Below are 22,736 nucleotides of genomic sequence, written 5' to 3' on the forward strand. Positions count from 1 at the left end.
GGCCGGGGCGGGCGCGGCGGCGGGGCAGTCGGGCTGCGCGCTGGGCACCGTGCGGGCGTGCGGCGGCCGGCAGCGAGCACGGAGGCAGCCAGCGTCCCCGCCACGTAAGTAGTCACTGATACGTCGTGGGGGGGAGACGGTGCCTCGGTGGAGGGGAGCGGCGCGGCCACCCCTCTCCTCCTCCCCTTGTCCTACCCCCCCACTCCCCCCAAAAGCGGAAAACAAAAAATCAAACAAAATCTGCTCCCTGCATTTATTTTTTTAAGCGACTCCAATTGAGTGCCCCCCATGGCCTTTCGCCTATCGCCCTCCCAGCCCCTGGAGTAAGAACTCGGCCCCTTCTCGCCGCCCTGGTTTTTCTTTTCTTTGTGCGTGAACCCGATTGAACGCGGCGAAGGCAGCGAGCCCCTGCTCACAAATCCGCTGCGCAGGGGGAGCGTGGGAGCGCTCTCCTATTCCCTGGTTGCACTTTTTGTTCTGTCGCGACAGCACGCTCCTTTCCGCCGGCGCGGAGCGAAGCGGGGCGGTGCGCGCTGCCCCGCGCTCCGCCGGGTCCCCCCGGTGCCGGTGCGGCTCAGCCGAGCCTCCCGCCGCGGTCGCTCTCCTTTGTCGGCCCCTAAGTTACATGCTCCCTCGCTGTTTCGCGGGGCATTCTCGGAGCGCTCCGGGCGCCAGCGGCGAGGCTCCCGCGCCATCTACAGCCGGGCCGCGGCAGCGCGGCGCTGCCGGGCCGTAGGGGAGCGGAAGGAGGGTCCCGCTGCGCGCACCGCGCTACCGACCTTTTGTTACCGCCCGCGCTGCGCGACCCGCGGGAGCGGCGGCCGTCGAGCCCCGACCACGCCGCCCCGCGCCACCCCCTTCTCTTCTGTCCTTCCCTTTCCTCTCCTCCCCGGTGCCCGGCGCCGCTGCCCCGCCGCCGCGCTGCTCCGCTCCGCGCCGCTGCGCGCCCGGCCGGCGGCGGGAACAAAGGGCCGCGGGCTGAGCGCTCTCTCCCTGTGCCCAGGACGCGGCGCTGAGGCTGGTCGCCCGCCGCCGCCGCGCTCCCGCTCCCGCCCCCCCCGCCACACAAAGGCAGCCGCAGCTGGACGGGCGAGGAACCGCGCTCCACGCCAGGGCTCCGGTGCAGCGTCTCGGCTGGTCTTCTCCATACTCATGAACATACAAAGGTCAACCCCTATCACGATAGCACGATATGGGAGACCGCGGAATAAAACCCAGGATTTTGAGGAGCTCTCGTCCATACGGTCCATCGAGCCAAGCCAGAGTTTTAGCCCGAATCTAGGCTCGCCGAGCCCGCCGGAGACCCCGAACTTGTCGCATTGCGTTTCTTGCATCGGGAAATACTTATTGTTGGAGCCTCTCGAGGGAGACCACGTTTTCCGAGCCGTACATCTGCACAGCGGCGAAGAGCTGGTTTGCAAGGTAATGCTTCTCCTTTTTCTCCGCCTTGGTTCGCCGCTGTCGCGCGTGGGTTTCCCGTATCTCTCAGGAGGGCGAGCACGGCCGTATACCTCAGTTATTGAACATTGGAGAAACAAAAGGCAGGGAGACACGATTAAAGGCGCATCCTGTAACTTTTCCCTCTCTCCAGACAATAGCCACGTTATAGCGGTGGCCCAGAGCCAGATCTGCCTTCTGCCCCGGGGGATATTGTTCTGGAAATAGCCGTTTTTGAAATAGGTTTTAACGTGAGTTCAGATTAGGCGAAAGCCTCATCTTCTCCGCTCTCACTTTTCAAAATGGAGTAGGGAATCCCCAGCTAATTTTAAGGTGTTGCGACCTGCTGGCTTCCTCGATTTTTTTCCTGACCCCGATTCTGTGAGTTGGGGTATGGAAGAGGATGGAGAAGCTGAGGGCGAAGGGCAGATTGCCATCAGCTTTGTCTTAAAAGTGATTTAAAAAAAAGAAGAACCACATCTAATTAATCAGCCTGAGCTCTCTCACGGTGGAGGTTGTTTGCAAACAGCATCCTCCCCCATTGCACAACTGAGCAAGAATAAAACCTGCACACCTACGGTTTTTAGAAGTGCAGACAAAATAGCTATCCCACTCTTTGTAGCCTGCTGGCTTTTCTCTGCCTCCTCCCAATTTGCTCCTGCTGTTCAAAGGTGAGCTGTGGGAAAAAAAACCCACATACGTGCACATCTGTGGAGGGATGTTTTTCTCTTTTCAAGCTGAGGAAATGTTATCCTTTGTTCCCAAACTGTGATTCCCATTGTCTGTAGTGAGCCAGACTTCTGTCCAGCAAACTGAGGCAGTACCCAGTAGTAGTTTTTATAACTACGTAGCAAATTGCAACCTTGCTGCACATGCTGTAGTGTTTGTATTGTTCCCAAAACTCAGAATTGTGCCATTTGGCAAATTTCTAGTGTCAAACTAACTGCAGGGTGGAAAAGTAGATGTATTATAGCTTATTAGTGTTCCAGGGATTAATAATAGTATTGCTGATTGTTTCATACCTTCTCATACTTGATTCATATAAAGTTATAGACTAGCCTGTAGCAGAGAAGTGAAAATAATTGCTCTTGCTTGCTATTTGTAGAGATTGGAGTTCAGAGGGCTGTTTAAATATGCTTACTGATTGAGTTATAAAACCTGATGTTAAGGCAACGTAGGACTTTGTGTGATTCTTTAGGATAAAAAAGGCCCTTTACTTTGCAAAGGACTAATATTGCCTGCTGAACTGAATGGTTTGTTACTAAACTGAAACAGAACATGAGAATTTCGAGAATGAAAGCCCAGCTTGATGCAGTAGTACAGTACTGCACTCTAGGACGTTGGCATCTTTTCATGAAATAAACAGATCCCACAAAGCTGCTGCTCTGCATGAAATTCTAGGTGAACTTGCATAGCAAGTGGTGAAGCGGGGGCTATGCGCTTCTTTGTTTCCTGTTTGGTTTGCAGGATTAAGGCACTGTTTTGATAACAGTATGAACAGCATAACTGCAGCTCAGAAAGAGTGGACTGTTATTTTTTTTTCCCTTCCCTTTAAACTGCATGTTTTTGAGCCGATCCTGACATTTGAATAGTATCAGTTTTTCCATATGTGCGAGGCACTACTAGCTGTACTCCAAAAATACGATCTTAGCTTGAATTGCTAGTTTGTGAACACGTAGTTGTCAGTCCTGAACTGGGCTTAATTTAATACATGCTTTAAAATGCCTGCAGTATCGTGAAAACTATTTGTCAAGTAGCCTACCGGCAGAGACCTGCTCTCTGGTATCTTATTGAAGATGCTCTTAGAGATTGCTTGCAGAAACATTGCATTGGATAACAGACACATACTGATGATTCTCAAGATGCATTTGGCTGCACCCACTGACTGTACAGATGCCGTTATTTGCTTCAAGGCTCTGTGGCATCCAAACAATGGTAACTTCTCACTTCCAATTCCCAGTGAGAACTAAATCAAACTGCAGCTTATTAGACATTTTCTGAATTGAGGCCAGGGATCTTAAAGGCTGGGATACAAAGAAGCCCTTTATAAAAGGTATTCGAGACTGTAGCAGTATGATAGCGCTTCCGTCTACCCGCTTTCAAACACAGTACTGGTACATATCCAAAACTACTTATTTAACATAGTTTGAGAACCACAAAATGTAACTAATTTACATCAGGATAATCTGGTTAGCAGAGAATTCTGCAAAGAGTTTTTTTTCACATGAGAGTTTGAGCTGCATGAGTGTTCCTGCTTAAATTTTATTTTATAGCAGCTGCTTTGTAGAAGAGCCATTCACTTACAATGTAGTAGTTACAAGTTTTGAGATCCAAATGTCAATGAATTCTCCTCTGGAATGAATTACACACCAGGGATTTTAGCAACACCCCCTCTCTGCCCTGGTTCTGTGTCCCTGGTGCACCATGTCACCAGAACGCCTCGGTGCTAATCCTCTCCCAGTAAAATGTGCAGGGGCTGTTTGGCAGTCTGCCTTTAAGGCTGTTTTTCCCTGTGCCAGAGTATAGCAGCACAGGTATGAGGTGAGGGGAGATGTGTGAGGAGGGGGTGTCCTGGTTTCCTGGGTTTTGAGTCCTTTACTGTGGAAGGAGTTTGCTAGGATTGTGCTCTGAAGCATTAAATGGCTTGTGTTTTGAAGTCTTGGGTAAATTTTGGTTGAACTGTGTCTCTTTCCCTCAGTTTTGAAAGCTTTTTAAAGCTTTAGAGAAAGCAAGGAGAGATTTGCTTCTTGGAGAGGATACAAATACCTGGTATTGGTACACAAATGTGAGAATACAGAAAGAGAAAAAACAATTGCAGTTTAAAACAGTGGTTAGAGAACTATACCGGTTCTTCATTTTTATGTTCCGTTCAAAGAACACATGACTACCTTAAATTCTCTTTATCAAAGTAACAAAACACCCACGAGTAAGTTACATATTAATCGAATTTTTATGCTGGTGGAAATGCTAATTCCTTGCTTTGTAGTCCTCTGGATCAGGTATAATTACAAATAAAAGTCACTCCTGTTGATACTTTGCTCATAGTCTCTTTTAGCGCACTGACTTCTGTTACTCTCAATGAAGTCTTTCATTTTCTTGTAATGTGGTCTTTTCTCAATTGACTCAAATACTGGTTCATTCGTCATCACTAGATTATAGTAACTTTTTATTTGGGTTTCCCAGCAGCTTTTTTAATTCTTACAGCTCATTCATAAGATCAGTGATAACATACTTAGTAGTAAAGGGTCACTTTGCTTTTAATGGAGCACTTGATTGAAATACAGAGGGTTCAGGGTGGTTTTGTCTCTGCCTTTTGAAGGGTGTTTGACTGCGCTCCAACAGGCAGAGCTATTTCCCGGGTTGTACTTCTGATCTTATAAACAGCCATTGTGGAACTGAGACTTGGAAAGTGAAAGTGACTTTGCTGTTTGTCAGAGATGAAAGAAAGGCAGGAAGTAAATAGGAATAGCAATAGATGGTACTTTAAAGCTGAAAATCCTTAAGGCTTTAATGGGTTAATAAAATCAAGAGAGGCAGGCATGTGTATCAGGGTGGATTTAATGTGACAGCTTCTCTCAATACAAAGCTACCGGCTGTATTTTCTATGAGTTTATTTGGATGGAAAACAAAAGATGAACATGTTTCCTTCTGAGTACTGCCCTTATGCACCAGTGGTCTTCACAGCTTAATTTAGATTACATTCTTAATTTCATCATCTGTTAGCTGATGAAACTATGCTTGCTACCAGTTTTGAAGACTAGCCTTTCCTGTCAAGGTTACGAGTATCTTTTTTGTGGGGTTGTACAGTCTGTTTTGTCTTGTCCTCAGGACCGTGAGCTTGTGACATCCTGTTTACATCGGTGCAGTTTCAGCAGCAGCCTAAATTGTACTTAGAGATGGTTCTGTTAATAGAATTAGATGTACCATGACTTCACCGTCCTTCATGTTGCTAACCCTGGCTTTACTGTCATTGTTCTGCAGGTGTTTGATATTGGCTGCTACCAGGAGTTATTAGCACCATGTTTTTGTCTGCCTGCACATAAAAATATCAACCAAATTACTGAAATAATTCTTGGGGAGACAAAAGCATATGTCTTCTTTGAAAGGAGCTATGGGGACATGCATTCGTTTGTTCGTACCTGCAAGAAGCTTAAAGAAGAGGAGGCAGCCAAACTCTTCTATCAAATAGCTTCCGCTGTTGCACACTGCCATGATGGTGGACTGGTACTGCGAGATCTCAAGCTGCGAAAGTTTATTTTCAAGGATGAAGAAAGGTAAGAGTCTCCCTTAGTTTAGAGGTGGTAAACTTGTCAGAGGATGCCTGAGGTCAGATATTCAGAGCTGCAGGAAATTGTGCCCTTCACTGTCGCTGTCCCATTAGTTTGTGGTACGCTTTATTTTCCTTTGCAACCTGATCGTGGGATGGATGTGCCGTTTTACCTTCTGGCTTAGGTTTTGGAGTAAAGTAAGTATAGACTGATATTTGCATCAGTGCTTGGCCCTATGCATCTCCACTTAAGGAATACCCTCATTCCTAAGGGGGAGAGGTTTCCTGGAGGAAGGCTCTGAATGGATTTCTGGTGCAAGAGCTGAGCTATCATAAATGCTGCTGGTGTTAAAAGAGGAACGGAGCATAAGATCCAGTATGTTAAAGAGGATGAGGGACCGAAATGTCTCATTTCAGTGAGGAGGCATGAAAAGGAAGAATAGCCAAGTATTCTTTGTAGGACTGCTTTGAGGACAGCTGCTCGTTTTCCATGCTGGAAGGGTCTGGAGGCTGCTTCTAAGAGTATTATGTGGTCAGTAATCATACTAAAACTAAAAACTGCCTTGCTGGGTGCTTGTTTGCAGTATCAGCTGTTGTGGTACTTGGGGAACTATCTTTTTTTTTTTTTTAAATAAAAAATGTCTCCCTGCACACCCTCCTGTGTAAGTGATTTGGGGAAGGAGTATGGGAAGACAGGGAAAGAAGAAATGGATGCTCTTGGTGTACTGAAGTACCATTTCTGGTGTGGAACTGTAGCTATACTGTTGTACCTGTGGAACTTACCATCTCTTTCTTTGTGGCTACCCATTTTCTTTGTTTTGATTGATAAATTTACTTGCAACTTCCACACAAAGTATCAGTAATAAACAGAGTAATGTCAGACTTTGACAGAGGGATTAAATTGTAAGATGACCATTACAAAAAAAAAGGAAACTAAATGGGGGCAGAACCTGCCTTTGTTCTTCTTCATCTCTTGGTAGGTGATGGGGAGGTGTTTTTCCCTTTTAATTAAATTCTATAAATTGTGCAAAAACTTGTTCAAATTGCTGCAGAATGAAATTAATGTTCTGGAGAGCTTTGTTACAAACAATCAGTGCATATTAATTCCAGTTGGGGCTGTTTGGGGAAGTTATAAGCAACAACCAAGGCAGATAAGTTTTCTACAATCACAGGAAGTCTGTGATCCAAAAATTAGAAAAAACTAATACATAATTAATTCAGGAAAGAGAAGTTCCTGGCCTAATATAAAAATGGCAGCCATCTATCAGGTTTAAATATTCTCTACTTAAATTTTATTGCAAGCTGAGTTTTGCAAAATAGACTTCTCCTTTTAATCTATTTGTGGACTGAAAAATAAAAGACGTTTTCATTCCTTAATTCAGTTCAGATGATTCTCTGCAAAGTAAATAGCTATTCCTTATTTTTCTACCGCAGACCTGATATATATGATTGCCCTTTCATCCTTTTCAAATAAAAAAGCCTGAAAGGAAACTAGCTTAATGTCCATTCATAGCGGAATGCAGAGTGGATAGATGTAAACTGTATTTTCACAACTTTTACTCCCCAGTTTAATAATTAAGCACCATTATAGCACCTCTGATGAAGATAAGAAGGAAACTTGTACAAAACAGTTGAGGGAGGAATTGCTTTCTGTTGTAGCTGATAACGTCCTAACGTTATGGTGGATTTTTTTTCTCCTGGGGATATATGTAAACTTGTGTGGTTTTGCATGAAGAACAGGACTTGGAAAAGCTCCTCCAAGGGAAAGCAGCATGAGCTCAGAGCAGTGCAGTGGGAGCAGACGTGGGCCTGTGCTGAATACAGTTGAGCTCCTACCCTGCTGCTTACTAGGAACTGAATGCAACATGAGGCATAGGGCCAAATCCTTCAGCCACCCAAGAAAAGTGGTGTGTACTATAATAGCAGTGTTGGCCTTTATGAATGTTTTTAACGTAACTGTCCTCTGCAAAATCACACAGTTACTCACTTTTGAGTACTGTCTTCTAATTATACAATAATATGCTTTAAAGGTCAAATAGGACTTGCCAGTTATTTTTAAGATAATCATAATGCGGTTTTCTTCTGGATGTAATGTTGGTTTGTAAGTAGAGAGGTATTGTAATCCTTTCTCTGCTAAATAAACACAGATGAAATGTGAGATAGAAATAGAACCAAAGAGCAGTGACTGTCTTTTTTCACATGCTCTGATCATCAGACTGTAATCAGTCATCACTTTCAATCTGCTGCTATATTTAGGCTGAAAAATCTCCCTGGTCCTTCCGAGTTCACAGAGGTGTTTGTGTGTTGCTTGCACCCCTCCAAACTCATGTCTCCCTGAGGCTGCTGGTGCTGGTGAATTTGCCTGTGTGCCAAGGAGCCTGCCCCTCAGGAGCTGCTGTCGTTAGCAGTGCCTAGGGGATGGTTACTGCACCATCTCTTGCTCTTTGGTACTTGTAATGAACCAAGGAGTGGGAAAAAGATCAAAATGATGTTTTGAGAAGTGTATGTGAACTCTGCTGCTGTGTGTTGCCTGCTCTTCAGTGGAGTTCTTTCTTAGTAGTTCTTTTCCTATTTCTTCATGGCTATTTTTCTGCAGTTCACTTTAGGTACCTACCACTTTGAAGCTTTCTCGTCTTAAAGACTCTCACAGCTTTTATTTTGGTAGAAAAAAAGATGGGAAATCCAGCATGCAGGCAGCACATGAATGGAAAACTTGCTGCTTTTATTTTTTTTTTGTTTTGTAAGATGCTTGTCTGCTCTTAGCTGAGAGCTGCCAGACTGGAGGAGCCAGAGGGAATGTGGGGGATATATGGAAGCAGTTCCATTTGTTTAAAAAAGAAAATCAATTAAAGCATTTCTTAGTACATCTCCTTCCATTGATCCTAATGATATCCTGGTAGTTCAGTATAAAAACAGAACTCCTGGAGTTTTTTAGGTGGGTACATGCAGTGTTGAAACTCTTTCTACCCCATTCCTATTATCTAAATTACAGCAGGAATTTGCAAAGATTCAGGATCCTGATCTAGCAGCAACATGAGTGCTCTTTGCTTCAACTGATGTCACTGCTAAGAATGCATGTTATTTGGATGTTGCAAATCACTCTGCCTTGGGATGTTGGTAATGAACTGGGAGGTAAGAAGGTAGAATAAAGTATTTTTGGAGGCTGGTAGCACTGAGCATTTTGTAGGGGTCCTGGTCTTACTAGTGATATTCTTTTAATGTGCTAAATCAAAGATGGACTGTGATGGTGTGTTACACTACTGCACATGTGTAAGTACATCAGCTCTTAAAATGAAATTCAAAATTCCAGTGTGGAAGCATAAACAATTTGTCTGTGTTTCAAAGTAATTTATAGCTTCTTTAAATCCTAAACTGCAGGAAGTTTTAAGATATGGTAAATTGATGTGCGCTGTTGCTACATGGGTTTTCTGTTTTGTATGAAAGGTTGGGTGGTTGTGGTTTTTAGAGGGAGATGTGTCTGTGGAACCCTTTGAAAACTATAGGTGAAATAGCCAGTCTTGTAGTATTGAAATTTCAGAGTTAAATTCCATAAACCTGCAGCTGATCTTGATGAAGCAGAAATTCTAAGACATTACAGCATGGCTGGAAATGTTTTGTAAGACTGGGTTAGGAAGCAGCAGCATATGCATTAAGTGAGTGTAGTGACTTCCAGAACACTGAAAGTATGGAAAACAACACTGACTTGCCATGCTGAGTCTCAACAGACTTTCCAAAGTACCTCTAAGATACTTGAATACTTCAAAAATTGTGTCCTTAGACTTAAAAATAAAACTGGAATCCAAAACAGTGGAGATGAGCTATGATAAAACGTGGTCTTGTGTGTTTTCTGCTTCCAGTCACGTTGTTAATTATTTTTTGTCCTGGGTATTAGGCCAGGTCAGTGTTAATGTTATGAGGCTCTTGCTTTGGAGCATTTTTTCTGTGTTCGTGGCATGGTATTTGCTGTTTTCCATGTACAGCCTATCGTCATAGTAGGCCCTTGGGCAAAGCAACTATACCCTTCTCCTGGCTGGTGTCCCATAATGATGTTGCAGAATGGGCAGGTCTTTTTGGGTTATGCTAAAAATAACACTATGCACAGTATATAGCTAATAAAGCAGCTCATCAGTTTGATACATAGCAGATGCTTTGAGAAGGAGCCACCTCAAAGATCTCAGAATTAAATGAAGCATTTCAGTGTTGGTTGTTTCAGTGGTTTGCTTAATACAAGAACATTTCTGCTGTCAGGGAATTATTAATTTCTTTAGTGCATTTTTAAGCCTTTAATTATATTAAAATATTAGCTGTCGTAATATTTGAAGCTTAAAGACCTTGTACATTCATCATACTTGTTGAAGGGAAAATTAAAATAATTTTGGTATTTAGATATTGTAATTTTCCTGTATTCTTTGAGTAAATATGAGGCAGGTGGGATTCAATAAAAATAAATACAATTTGACACTTTTTGCTCTGTGCCAGGGGAATGCAGCCAGTACAGTGCACTAATTTAGGAAACCTGTGTTAGCATAATATATTTACTTGGTACTCCTAGAATATTTTTTCTTTTTTCCTCTAGAATTTCTCAGCTTTGGGTGGATGATGCTTTAAGGTGACCTAGTTATGTTGTTTGCAATCCTCATGATACAAACCTGATCCCACAAAAAATACAAATGCATATATCAAGCTTTTTCCACAAAGACCTTTCATTTTCTTATAGTTAACAGTAAGTTTCCTCCCCAGCATTTGTCAAGTTGTGATGTGATCAGCAGCTTTTTCACTGTGGTGTTAGAACTTGCTGTTTTCCTCACAATTCCATAGAGAACAGGTAAGCTAACACTTTGTCTAAGTCCTAGAAAGAGAGTCCTAAAGTAGAAGAAAATCAAACAAAATAGTGCTCTTTAAATACCAGAAGATTTAGAAATAAAAAGTCTTCATCTGTGTTATCATTTAAGCACTACCCTGAATGGGGCCACAGGACCAAAGAGTGCACTTTCTCCAACAGTGGAGAGTCACAGGTCAGATTTCAAACCAGAAATTATTATTCTTAGAATATGGGGAGGAAGGCGAATTTCTTCACAGGCAGCAAATCTCTGCTGTCAGGCTTAGGATAGAAGATGAAGTGGTTGCACAACTGTTTTCCGCTGGAGGGTTCATGCCCCCTTTTGCCTTTATATGGTTTCATTACTAAGTCTCTGTTTTCTCACTATGTTCCCGAGAGCATTTTGGATTTGTTGGGTGTGTAGTGCCCTTCCCAGCGGGATGCAAGAGGTAGGCTGTCTGCAGATGCTGAACATCACACCAGCCCTGTGAAAGGCTTAACTCTCCTCCTGAGGGCATAGATAGTCATGGAGATTAAGTGTTGCACCTAAGGTTGTAAATTAAAGGGAAAATTGGCTGGCTCTGTGATGAGGACTGAGCTCAAATGGACCTTGAGTCAGCTCAAGGCCCTTCAGTGAGACAATGAGTGGAAAGAACCTTTGCTGTTGTACCCAATGGTAGAGTTTGCAGGATAGCACACCTGGACTGTGCTATCCTTTGATATATGGTTCAGTTTCTTCTTCATGTCTTTCCTTCTTCACTGTCTCAGTTCAGACTGAATGCTGTTACGTTTTGACTGTCATGGTTGGATGCTGTCCTGAGATGCCCATGACAGGATTGATCTCTAATAAAAGATGCTTTGCAGTCCCTGGAAGTAGATGTGTTTTAGGACATCTCAAATTGGGTTCAACAGCTGGTCATTTTGAAGACTTGAAAACCTCCATCCATAGACTTGGTGCGAAGTACTCCATGTTGACTTATGAGTGGAGACTGAGGATGTCTGTGCTGGGTGTGAGGAAGGGAGACAGAAACCCAGCTAGGCATGGCTGCAGTGGGTTGTCAGAGGGAAATTCTTCTGCTGCCGTTATCGCACTGGGAGATTACTTCAGACTGGAGAAGGAGAGGAAAGGTGGAGATTGTAAACAGGAGCCAACCTGGGACTTATTTAATCTTAAGCACCTGCTTTTTGGTAGATGTGAATTGCTTGGAGACAGGGTTGGAGACATCTAGGCAAAAGGTTTTCAGTAAGGTTGTGAAATAATGGCATGATTCTGTCTTAGAGATGCTGAGCAGCCATCACAGGCTCAGAAAGTACAGGGCTGTTTTCACAACATTTGATTATGTTAATAAAATAAAATTGTGGTCTCCTTTCCCTCCCTTTGGAGCTTCATTATGTGTCATATGAAAAGACCTAGAAAAGATGGTGAATGCAGCATATGGTTGACAGCATAGCCTTTTAAAGCTCTGATCTTCAATGCAATCTAAAAAGATAACAGTGAGGTGGTGAAGTAGCTGCCCCTGAGCCAGATGCTTATCAAAAAGTGGACTGCTCAGAATATTGTAACCAAGCCCCTCTGTGGAAGGATCTCTGTTGGATTGTTGGATTTGAGAATCTGCACCCCAACACACACATCACTACCCTATCTACTTTCTGGGGAACATGTTTTCTCCTTAGGCAATAATGGCATGAAAGAAATGCAGTATGTGGCATACAGGACAGGCTGTTCCCAGCAATCCTATTTGAGTGTTATAAAGCTGAGGTCTTTGGGGGCACCAGCTCTTCCTGGAGGTGCGTCAGAGTATTTTTAAGTGGAATTCTGTAGGAAAAAAAACCAAAACAAAACAAAAACACAAAAGAAAAAAAAACAAGTTAAAAGCTCTAAGTTGCTGGGTACTGCATGTCAGGAAGGGGGTGCGGGCAGGACTGAGTGTGCTGATAGCATCCCTGTGGAGGAAGGGTGGGGAAGATGTAATTTTTAGAGGCTTCCTCATTCTGGGGAAGTACCAGTGAAGGAATCTTCCCTTAGGAACAAGGTTCATCCTGTAAACCTGTGCTGCCTGCAAGTCCCTGTTGTCTTTTGAAACATGTCCTTGAGCCTGTTTCATTATGCAAGAGACTGTCTGACAGCCTTTGTGCAGCGTTTGGTTTTTTTCTTCCCTGAAATTGTGTAGGATGTTGTGTGGTGAACTCTTATGCTCTGTGCTGTTATGAATTGGAAAGGGATCTTTTGGTGAAAGGAGCAGGATTTAAATTGATGGCATAACACCCCCCCGCTGATCCTGTGAGCCTTGCCGCCCCAGGAGGAGATGGGTAGTTGTGAGTTCAGAACAAGTCCTCACACCAAGCTGCAAATCATCTGCTCAGGGTTTCGTTAGCTGCCTTTGCTGTCTCACTGGTTCCCTGATGGCAACCTACTTCTGCATTATTTAGGAGAGATTCCCTTAGTTTAAAAAAAAAAATCAAGTAGCAAAAGATAACTTCCAATGTCAAGCTTCTTCTTTTTTTTTTTTTCTCCTTGTGACTCTAATTGTGTAAATGCTCATCTCATCTTTATGGTGGGGTGTGAGCAACTGACCTTGATTAAATGACTCGTGAATTATTGGCCACATAGGAGCAATCCCTGGTCTATTGGGCAGTCAATGGCATGAGTGCCTCTACCTAGGGAAAGACATTCCTGGCCTCAGTCAGAGTAATGTTGAAATATGAGATAACACTACTTGAATGCCTTCAGTTTTTATGTGTAGGGGGAATACTGTGAGGCACCTTTTAGAAATTGCCATTTTATATTTACTTGCAATTATAATAAAATGGAAATTCAGGTGGCGGTGACAGTTGTTTCCTGGTCTCTGGAGTCTGCATAGAATCTGTAAATCTGGGTCATCTTATTTGACCCAGCCTGAGTAACAAGTGGATGGTGTACCAGGAGTGTCCATAGTAGGATGGCTCCTTCAGTCTCGTCCCAACGCAACTGTCATATGGGGAGTCTTGCTGTGTGAAAATTGTGGGTCTGGTCTGCAAGTTAGTGTTCCCAAAATGGTTACAGTGGCTCAGCTGTGGTTCAGGTGTTATTTCTTATACAGATGGCTTTGGGAACAGACTAGAAGCAACTGCTTTAATTGATTCAGGTACAGGCTCCTTTACTACTGATGGCCTACTCAATACAATGGAGATTATATTTTCCTCTGAAAAACTCAGACTATCAGTTGATATCTCTGCTTTAAATGTTTCAGATTTATTTTTTTTTTCTCCTGCCTTATGAGCTTAGAGCCCTCTGAATAATTCCGTTAATTTTGGTATGGAAATTGTGTTTTCTTTTGGAGACCAGGTGTGAATGCTTGGTTTTTACAGCCCTGGCTTCAGTGTCAAAAGGCAGGATAGCAGTTTGCCAGTAGTCCCTAAGCTCTATAGGGAGGAATAACGTGAATCAGTCGGAAAAAAGTGTAGGACACGCAACAAAGCCAGAGATGGTGCTAACTCAGGAGGTTGCATTGAAGAATCTTCTGGAAGACGTTTAATTGATTAGGTTTTGTTACATTACTGAAGAGCAAAGTCTGAATGCAGTCAAGTAATGAATGGCATATTGATAAGAAACTCAGAGTGGTATTGTTTTTCATGGGTTTCCCTGACGGTTTCTATGGGGACAAAGACGCATTTCCCGTCCGAGTGCTGCTGCTGCCCTCTGATTGCACTTCTGTGGTTTCATTCACCAGTAATGGGAAAGCATTCATAGGCAGAATAGCTTCCCCTTTTTAAATAGCCATGATTCAGGGTTGTTTTTTTTTTTTAATGCATTAGACTAATGCAGTGTTTTATCAATGATCTGATAGATGCATAATGCTCTTTTTCCAAGTGCTTATTCAGGGTCTGCATTAAAACTTGAAATTATGTACTATAATTATGTAAGCCTTGACAGAAGTCTTTGTTGCCCTACAGTATGTGTACAAAGTGATTCTCATCCGGCTGTAGCAGTAGTTTACATTTGAACTTTAGGGATTAATTTTGTTGCAACTGTTTGTTGGACTCAAATGCTGGTGCTTTTGGAAAACCTTTTTTCTTGTAGGGGTTGTTCAGTTAACTAATATGAGTTAATTATTTAGAGAATTAGATTTTTTTAGAAAAGTGACTTTAAAAAAGAATTATTTTTGTTTGTCCTTTTTCTGCGCTGTGATGGGAGGCACTTCAAAGGTGATTGTGATTTCACATCTTCATGTTTGTTTTTGTCTGTCCCTTGCCTAGCAAATGTCAAATTTAGCATTGTCTGGTTAATCTACAATTGGATGCACTCTGCACCCTTTGCTGTGGAGGTTCTTATTCTCAGAATCTACTTGCAGTTTTCAGGGTCTGTTTGTTGTTGTTGGCTTTTATTCTTTTCCCTGGGTATTTGATTTCAGTGCTTCCTCTGAGGGAGAGCATGTGGGGGAGAGAGAGATTGCATCTCATTCAGCATGTCTGCATTTCTGTGTATTTAGACTTCAGAATCTTCTGTTTCCCATTCCCCTCCACACTCCCCCTGCTCCCCCCTCTACTCTTAAAAAAAAAAAAAGCTCTCTAGCTTGTAGAAAACCAGGTCTTTTAGGTAATACTTGAAGTGTAGAGGAAGGGAAGGCCAGCCAGAGCTGGAGGCTGTTTCTCACAGAGATGGGTGCTGCACAGTGGGAAATAGCAGCTCCTGAGCCGGGCTGCTCCTTTTTGATTGCCTGAAAAAATGTGAAATGAGTGTTAAGAGGGTGGTGAGCCTTGACATTTACACCTGCACGATGCCCAGTTGTAGTACCATACAGAGTGTTCCTCATGCGAGGCTGAAGGTGGGTGAAGTTTTCTGTCTCTGGTGAAAAAGGGGAAAATGGGCTGGAGTTACAGTGCTGGCTGGTGGTGAGGGGCGCTGGCAGAGCTGAGCCACGGCCCTTGTCAGAACCATCTCGGGAGTGCTTTCTGTTACCAGCTCTGCCAAGCTGGCGAGCCACGGTGCCGGCCGGCACTTCCCGTACTCCTGTGCTCTCCTTGCTGTAAGGATGGCAAACCAGTGTTGTCACCTAATGCAAAGACACCGGACCTTACAAATGAAACTGTGGATACCTGAGTTGCTTCTGGGTGTAATTGGGAAGGGAGAAAGTCGCACTGAGGCCATGCACTTGGCATTATGTGCTCAGGAGATGCAGGCCCTGCAGTTTGTGAGGGAGATATGTGCTCAGTGCCGTACTTGCCCTGGTTGCAGAGGAACCATTTCACCACTTTCACCTTACGCACAAGGGTGTTTCTGGGTGAGGGTTTGGGGTCTGAGGATGAGGAGTGAAGGTTTTGTTTTTTTTTAATTTGGGACCTTTTGTTTCCTCCAAGCCTGTCAGCTTGGCAGGATGAAAAACCTGGTTTGAGTATTTTCTTCATTTGGCCGCAGCTTACTGAGGAGCAGGCAGATAAGGGCCGGCTGTTGTTCCATTTGCTTGCTTAAACAAAACCTGCTGTAGCATGCGTGGAGGCTGCAGCACCTTGCAAGGAAAGCAAGATGAGGCTATGGCTTTTGTGTGCTGCTTCTTTTTTATTATCAAGAAATTATTTCTCCTCTCGGAGAAAAGATGAATTTTTTGACACACCTTACAATCTACTCTCTATGGTTCTGTACCATGTCCATTGTAAAAAATGAGAGATTAGGGAATTCCAATAATTTTATGTAATATAACAGCTTCTTATTGACCTGTTTTTCTAAATTCTTTGGCAACTCCCAGAAATGTAAAACAGGATAGGAAAGTAAACAACATTTCCCTGTACTGTTGACATGGGGATGGCAGAGGAGTGAGTGTGTGTGGGGTGAACTCTCTCTTGGAAGTTGTTTATAAATAGCATGCTCTGCCGTGCTCCCTGTGTGTGTTCTGCTTCTGTTAGTTAGCAGGAGTGAGTTGATGCTTTCCTGTCTGGCAGTTCAGTGACTTAATGCATGTTTGAGTAGCTGGCCTCACTGTTTTATTGCTACACATGCTTTTCTATGGAAAAACTGAGGTGGGCAATGCAAGTGGAACCACAGCTCATGTCCCTGTCTTCCCTTTCATTTCCTCCTCTCTGTTCTCTGCCCTCCTTGGCATGTTTTTTTTCCTCTGGGCGTTTCTCCTTACTGCTCTCCCTATGCTGTGCAGGTGCAAGAACACGTCCAAGCTGAGCACCGTGAAAGGACTCTTCTCTAGTCAATCTCCTGTTGTGGACCCTCTGAGCTCTGTACAGAGGGAAATTGCTGTGGTCTTGGTAATTGTAGTTAAGATTCTCCTTGCAGCCAGCTTCCTGTGTGAGGTATTGCTGCTGTAAAGTATTGTTTGAGTGCTAATGAGGGGATTGTCCACGGCCAGAAGTGCTGTTAGACTGGCAGTGGGTAATTAATGAGGAAGCAGGTGTGTTGAGCAAAGCCCATCAGCATCGAACTGGAGGAGCAAGCACTGGCCTATTTAAGGAGGGAAGGAGCTGCCCTGACACACTGTGCTTGGGAGCCAGGTATTCTGAATTTTGTATTAATGACTCCTCATTTGGGGCATGTTGCCAGAGGGGCTTTCACCTCTGCTAGTAAACATCTCTAGCTGTTGAAAAGGTCCAAGTGTCATTATGAGAGTTTATGGCACAGTTGCCTCTGGAGTACTCCATGGAGTAAAATGCTTTTCTGTTGGTTCAAAGAAGATAGGGCTGAGCTGCCCTGGAACCAAGTCTAAGGCAAAGCTGGCCGAGATGTCTTTTGGAGATCAAGTCTAAGCGATCTTGTCTTCAGTGAGCATTTAAGAAACAGGGCTCTCCTTGTTTGTTTTAGTGCCAGTTAAATGATGTACTTTAGTCAAGAGACATGAGTTGTGCTTTCTGGGATGAAGTTCAGTCCTTGCCTGTGAATGTCTGTGGTATGGAAACATGGCCATGACGCAAGGCTAAGGCTGATTGTGACAGACCAGTGGGGTTGAGGGATGAGGACAGTAATAGCCAAAGTTGAGTTGCAATTCCAAGTTATTGAAAAGAAAGCCTGCACTGCTGTTAGGTCACTGCCATCCCGAGGCACTGGACAAGCCCTGTTGTGTTGTAGTGATTCTGTTCTCAAAACTATCCACTGCTGGCAAATAGTCTAAAGGGTAATTCGTAATCCTTTGGATGCCTCGAACGGGGACAGATTTTTAAGTATAGATGGAGACCCCAGCAGTGAGAATTGAAAGGAAAGAAAGGTTATGTTCATCTAGTGCTATGACAAGCAGCTCTACATCACTTTTTCTGCTGCTGTGAGATATCCATAAGGGAAGAAAATTGTCTTGCAGAGATAATTACTGCAGCACAATGACTAGTTCACAGTGCTTTGCAGGCAGCAGTTTGAAGTCTAGATAAGGCATGCCTGTCATCTCCTTGCAAGTCCTCTGCTAGCTTCTCTGTTCATTCCAACATGAGAGCTCTTCTGGTTTGGCTGGATAGATAAGCTTGCTGTTAATCTTGGCAGCGTTCAGCTCACCTGATCTCCCTTTGCCCAGAGGTCTCTTTGGGGAGACTGTAATCTGTTAAAATTACTCTTCCTTAATGCTGAGATAAAGAAAAATGTTGGTTGGTTAGAGGTATCATTTAGGGTCAGAGTGACCATTTTATTCCTGTTAAACCTTGTGGAATTACAGGTGCAAGGAACATCTTGCCAGCATGAAGGTATCAAAATAATCCTGTGTAGTTAGGGCTGGTTTTGTATTTGGGCATGACTCCTACATGGGTGCATTAGAGTGCAGCCAACACAGAAGAAGTCTTAAGGTTTCTATCTCCTTTTGGAAATCACATCTATTTAAAATTAACCAAATGCATGAATACAGCAGTTCCTTTCATCTTCTTAAGACCTTGTTAATGAGTTTACTGGACATAAATGTATTTGAAATCTTGTACCTGTATGTGTGGCAATATTACCTATATGTCTCTAATATCTCTAACCAGTATGGAAGAGATGGTATCAATTATTTGTAACAACTGCTGCGAGTGGGATTTTAAACTGATTCACTTACGTGGTAGTTGAATTTTGTAGAGTGTGACTATTGTAACCATGTAATTGCAACAACCAGGAATTTGTGTTTGGTGTTTGCTTACCTTGATGGTTTGGTTTTCTTTTTGCCCACAGGACTAGAGTGAAATTGGAAAGCCTAGAAGATGCTTATATTTTAAGAGGAAATGATGACTCTCTTTCTGATAAGCATGGATGCCCAGCCTATGTGAGTCCAGAGATCTTGAACACAAATGGCAGCTACTCTGGCAAAGCAGCGGACGTATGGAGTCTAGGTGTCATGCTTTATACCATGCTAGTTGGACGCTATCCTTTCCATGACATTGAGCCTAGTTCCCTCTTCAGCAAGATCCGTCGTGGGCAGTTTAACATTCCAGAAACTCTGTCCCCCAAGGCAAAATGCCTCATACGTAGCATACTGCGTCGGGAGCCATCAGAAAGGCTGACTTCACAGGAAATTCTGGACCATCCATGGTTTTCTACAGATTTTAATGTATCGAATTCAGGATATGGTGCTAAGGAAGTATCAGATCAACTGGTGCCTGATGTCAACATGGAAGAAGACTTGGACCCATTCTTTAACTGAGCACAAAGACTGGTGTTCAGAAGGTACACAACCTGGAGATGGACACATGAAGGAGCCCTTCCTGACCACGTTAAATCACATCCTGCATCAGCCTAGCTTGGTAGCAAAAGACACTCAGAGGTCCTTGGGTTGAGAAGGAACCTCCACAAGGAGCTAATATAACAAATGTAGCATGGGGACAGATTGGGGGGGCGGGGGGAGCTTGCTATCAGGTTAGATTGATTTGGAGGAGAAAAGGCAGCATGGAGCAATTGTAGCTTCTCACCTTTTTGGAGCCAAGGAGACTGCACATGCCAATTTTGGTGCAGCTGTATCACTCCTGTTTCTGTTCCATTAAAAACAGTGGTAACTCACGACAAATAGAAACTTTTTTGCCTCAGCTCACATCTTGGCATCGCACTGTTAGATATTTAACTTCAGCCATTATTCAGGGAAAGTACAATTGGCTAACATTTTTTTTAATCAGATGTCTAATAATTAATGGGATTAATATAAGAAAAAAATTAGGTGCACAAAGACGGACATGAAAAGTGGGTGCTAAAAACAAACAAAATTTCAGTTCATGTCTCTTGATAGCTATTTTCAACTCATTTCTTCTAAATAAACTACTTAATATTCTTGTCAGGAAATGACATTTTAATGCTTTGTTCCCTTAAGGGGAAGTTACTGTCATTTAACAGGCTGTTCTGTTTTGTGTCAAATGGTTTGTTGCAGGAAGCTATTATAACTCGAACTTCCAGATGCATTACTGCTACAATGGGGGGGGGGGAGAAGAAAACTGTATAATTTTTCTTTTTAAAAGATATGAGATACTGGCTTCCATATCTGCCATGCTGCACGTGTATGACTAGAGAGGGCAGAAAGCCCTTAACCGTGTCTTTGAGAACCAATCTCTTGTTTCCTGACTGGCCCACATGTAAATAGAGGGCTCTTTATTATTGAAGAAGAGTATTGTGGGTTTTTTCTTTGAATTCCTTTCAACTTGGGAAAAGAATTGTTTGGTTTTGATTTTTGTTTATGTCCAGACTAAGAAATAAGAGGGTATTAATAAGCTGAACATTTATATTACAGATATTCCTCTTGAAACATACACAGTAATATGCACCTTTTGTATTGTCAAGACTTATTCTATTTATTGAAGAAAATGTCACAGTAGTGATGTATTAAGCCAGTACTTCAATTACGGGTTGACTTGGGATGACATGTTACATGCTGTAGTTAACACACTTCTTTTCTGTTCAGGTATTTCTGTCCCTAAATAACTTTTTATTTAGCTTCTTTTTTTTTTTTTTTTCTAGATAGCTTTATTTGATTTAGACTGGCAAATGTTTTTATTACTGCTTTTATATTGCTGTATGATACTGAAATCTCTTGGCATAAATATTTGTGTTTCCAGTACCTCAGTTGTTCTGATATTACTGCCTGTATACGTTTTGTGAAGTGGTCATGTTTTTTGGGTAGGTACATGTGGACTCTGTAGTATGTAAATGTTACTTGAATTTGTGCTTAATTATAGTATGTGGCATGTGCGTACAGCTACTTGGCATTTGACGTATGGATGCTATTTGCCTGCCTTGCAGGAAAGTTATGGTCCCACTCTCAAGAGGATGTTTCACAGTTCTTTATCAAGAGACAAAGCTAGCTGCAGCTGACCTGCCTTGGTTCTATTTTGGTAACTAAGAATATAAAGGAGTAATGTTTTTACACTCTGAAGATGGTGCTGTGTCAAGAAGGACTTTTTTTTACTTTGTAAGTACCTTATAGGAGGAAAGATTGGTGATGTGCATGGTGGGGTTTTACTGCCTCTGGTGCTTTGTCATGTATTTGGTTTAATGTTTTTGTCCTAATCTCTTCAATAAATAAAATTGTGCATATTTAACTAAACATCAGTGGTGAACGATGTTCTTACACTCAGATGGTTGCTGACAAGTTCTTGCCAGTCATGTGGTCTGAGCAAGCTTAGCACTTAGATTTACAGGGTAACACCGTAAACCTTTTCATCAAAAATTTTACCATTTGCTATGAATAAAACTGGCCTTTATTTTATTTTATTTTGGCTTGTCCCAGTTACCTTTTCAAGAAGGGTATTTAAATGTGATGAGAACTTTGGTGGTGGGAGGCTCTTTGGCCAGCGAACAGATACCAAAATGGAGCGAACTGGCACTTGCACTTTTCAAAATCCCAGAGGTATGTACATCTTGCATTTGCACCTCAATTCCAGAAAGGATGGATCTGAATTAGCACCACCTGATTTTCTGTCTTTAATTTAAGGCCAGATTGTGTTTCCGTCACTCATCTTCAATAACAATTAAAAGATGTGGATAGTGACATCATCTCTAAGTGCATGCGGTGTAATAACGTACTTTGTGCATATGAGGCAGGACAGATGAATTCTGATCCATTAAGAAAAGGCAATTTGAACTGTGCTTTGATTTGAACCACTGTGCAGGCTGTTTTCAGCACTTTTATAGTTTGAAAAATCTAAGGGTGGCTGACAATTACCCCTAAAGAAACTCTAGAGCCCTAAACCTCCCCCGTGCAAGAGTATAGCACCAAAACTGCTAACACAGTGTTTACTGTCAGTCTGGCTAACTTTGTCCTACGTGATTTCATCCTAGGTGATTCAATGTATTGATAATTGAGTTGGTAGGTTTAGAATTAAGACTGTTGATTATGGCACCAACAGAAATGTTATTAACATGTAGAAACACTTGAAGATCAGTTTTTAAATGATCTGTATGCCTGCAGCCAAAGTTTAAATTACTTGAAATTCTTTCAAATCAAACTCCCACAATAAATGTGCTTTAAAGAAAAAAGCAGATTGTAATCAGTCATAGAGAGAAGGGGAGTGCTGAGGATTTCCCTCTCCCCCACTAAAACTTATGTGAACAGCTTCTGTTCTGTTTGGGTGGAAGTAGTTAGACCTTATTTTCCAGCAACCTGCATGCTTGCTTTTTCACTGCCAGTAATTATATGAAAAATGCAGCTGACTAATGATTGCTCGTTTGCAGTGAATTTTTTACTTGAGGCTAAAGCTTTCTTGGTGTTGCTGCAGAGGAATCCTTTGGCAGCTGAAGTCAGCTTTATAAAATGCTGAAGGGATGTCTTGGTTTTGGAGCTTCCTCGTCCTTAAAGTGAAACCCAGGAGGGGGATTTGTGATTCAAACAGCTGATTTCTGGATCTTCTTTTTATTTTATTGTCACTGCTAGTCTAGTACAGGTATAGCACTGCTTGCTGCAGAAATGCCTCAAGACAGCTTTCTTAGTGCTGCTCTACCCTTGATTTGGGTAGCAATTGCAGTGAGATGCAGGATTTTTCTGAGCAGACTGTCGGATAGTCTTAGTTGCCTCTTGGACCTGGGGAAAAGGATGGTCATCTCACAACTATGCAGGGTGAAAAACTATGTCTACAAACAAAACCATTTAACAGAATATGACCCAATGGCAGACTTAGGGAGCAGAGGTCCTCCACCCCCTCTGTACCCCTCCCAAACGAAAAAAAAAAAAAAATTGTTTTTTTTAACTACAACTATATTCTATTCCTATATATTTTTGTTATTGCAGCACTGTGTGTGATTTCAAGCTACAGACTTTTCTTCAGGACTGCACAAACAAGTGACAATTATTCCTTTGGCACCAT

At 42.7% G+C, this 22,736-nt stretch overlaps 1 protein-coding gene across 2 annotated transcripts in view; it reads left to right on the forward strand.

Moving 5' to 3' along the window:
* Positions 1 to 20,980, forward strand: part of TRIB2 (tribbles pseudokinase 2) — a 21,465-nt gene extending 485 nt beyond the window's left edge. The window contains exons 1-4 of one of the 2 annotated variants that reach the window (XM_027641086.1): positions 37 to 104; positions 1,004 to 1,422; positions 5,419 to 5,711; positions 18,628 to 20,980. In XM_027641086.1, coding sequence (XP_027496887.1) covers positions 1,153 to 1,422; positions 5,419 to 5,711; positions 18,628 to 19,096 — 1,032 coding nt within the window. In that variant the 5' untranslated portion in view covers positions 37 to 104; positions 1,004 to 1,152 and the 3' untranslated portion in view covers positions 19,097 to 20,980. Of the gene's footprint in view, positions 1 to 36; positions 105 to 1,003; positions 1,423 to 5,418; positions 5,712 to 18,627 lie in introns of those variants that run through there. The other variant, XM_027641087.1, reaches the window with a different exon arrangement.
* The last annotated feature ends 1,756 nt before the right edge of the window (positions 20,981 to 22,736 follow it).

Source organism: Corapipo altera, unplaced genomic scaffold (genome assembly GCF_003945725.1).
Source record: "Corapipo altera isolate COAL_440 unplaced genomic scaffold, ASM394572v1 46, whole genome shotgun sequence".
NCBI lineage: Eukaryota > Metazoa > Chordata > Aves > Passeriformes > Pipridae > Corapipo > Corapipo altera.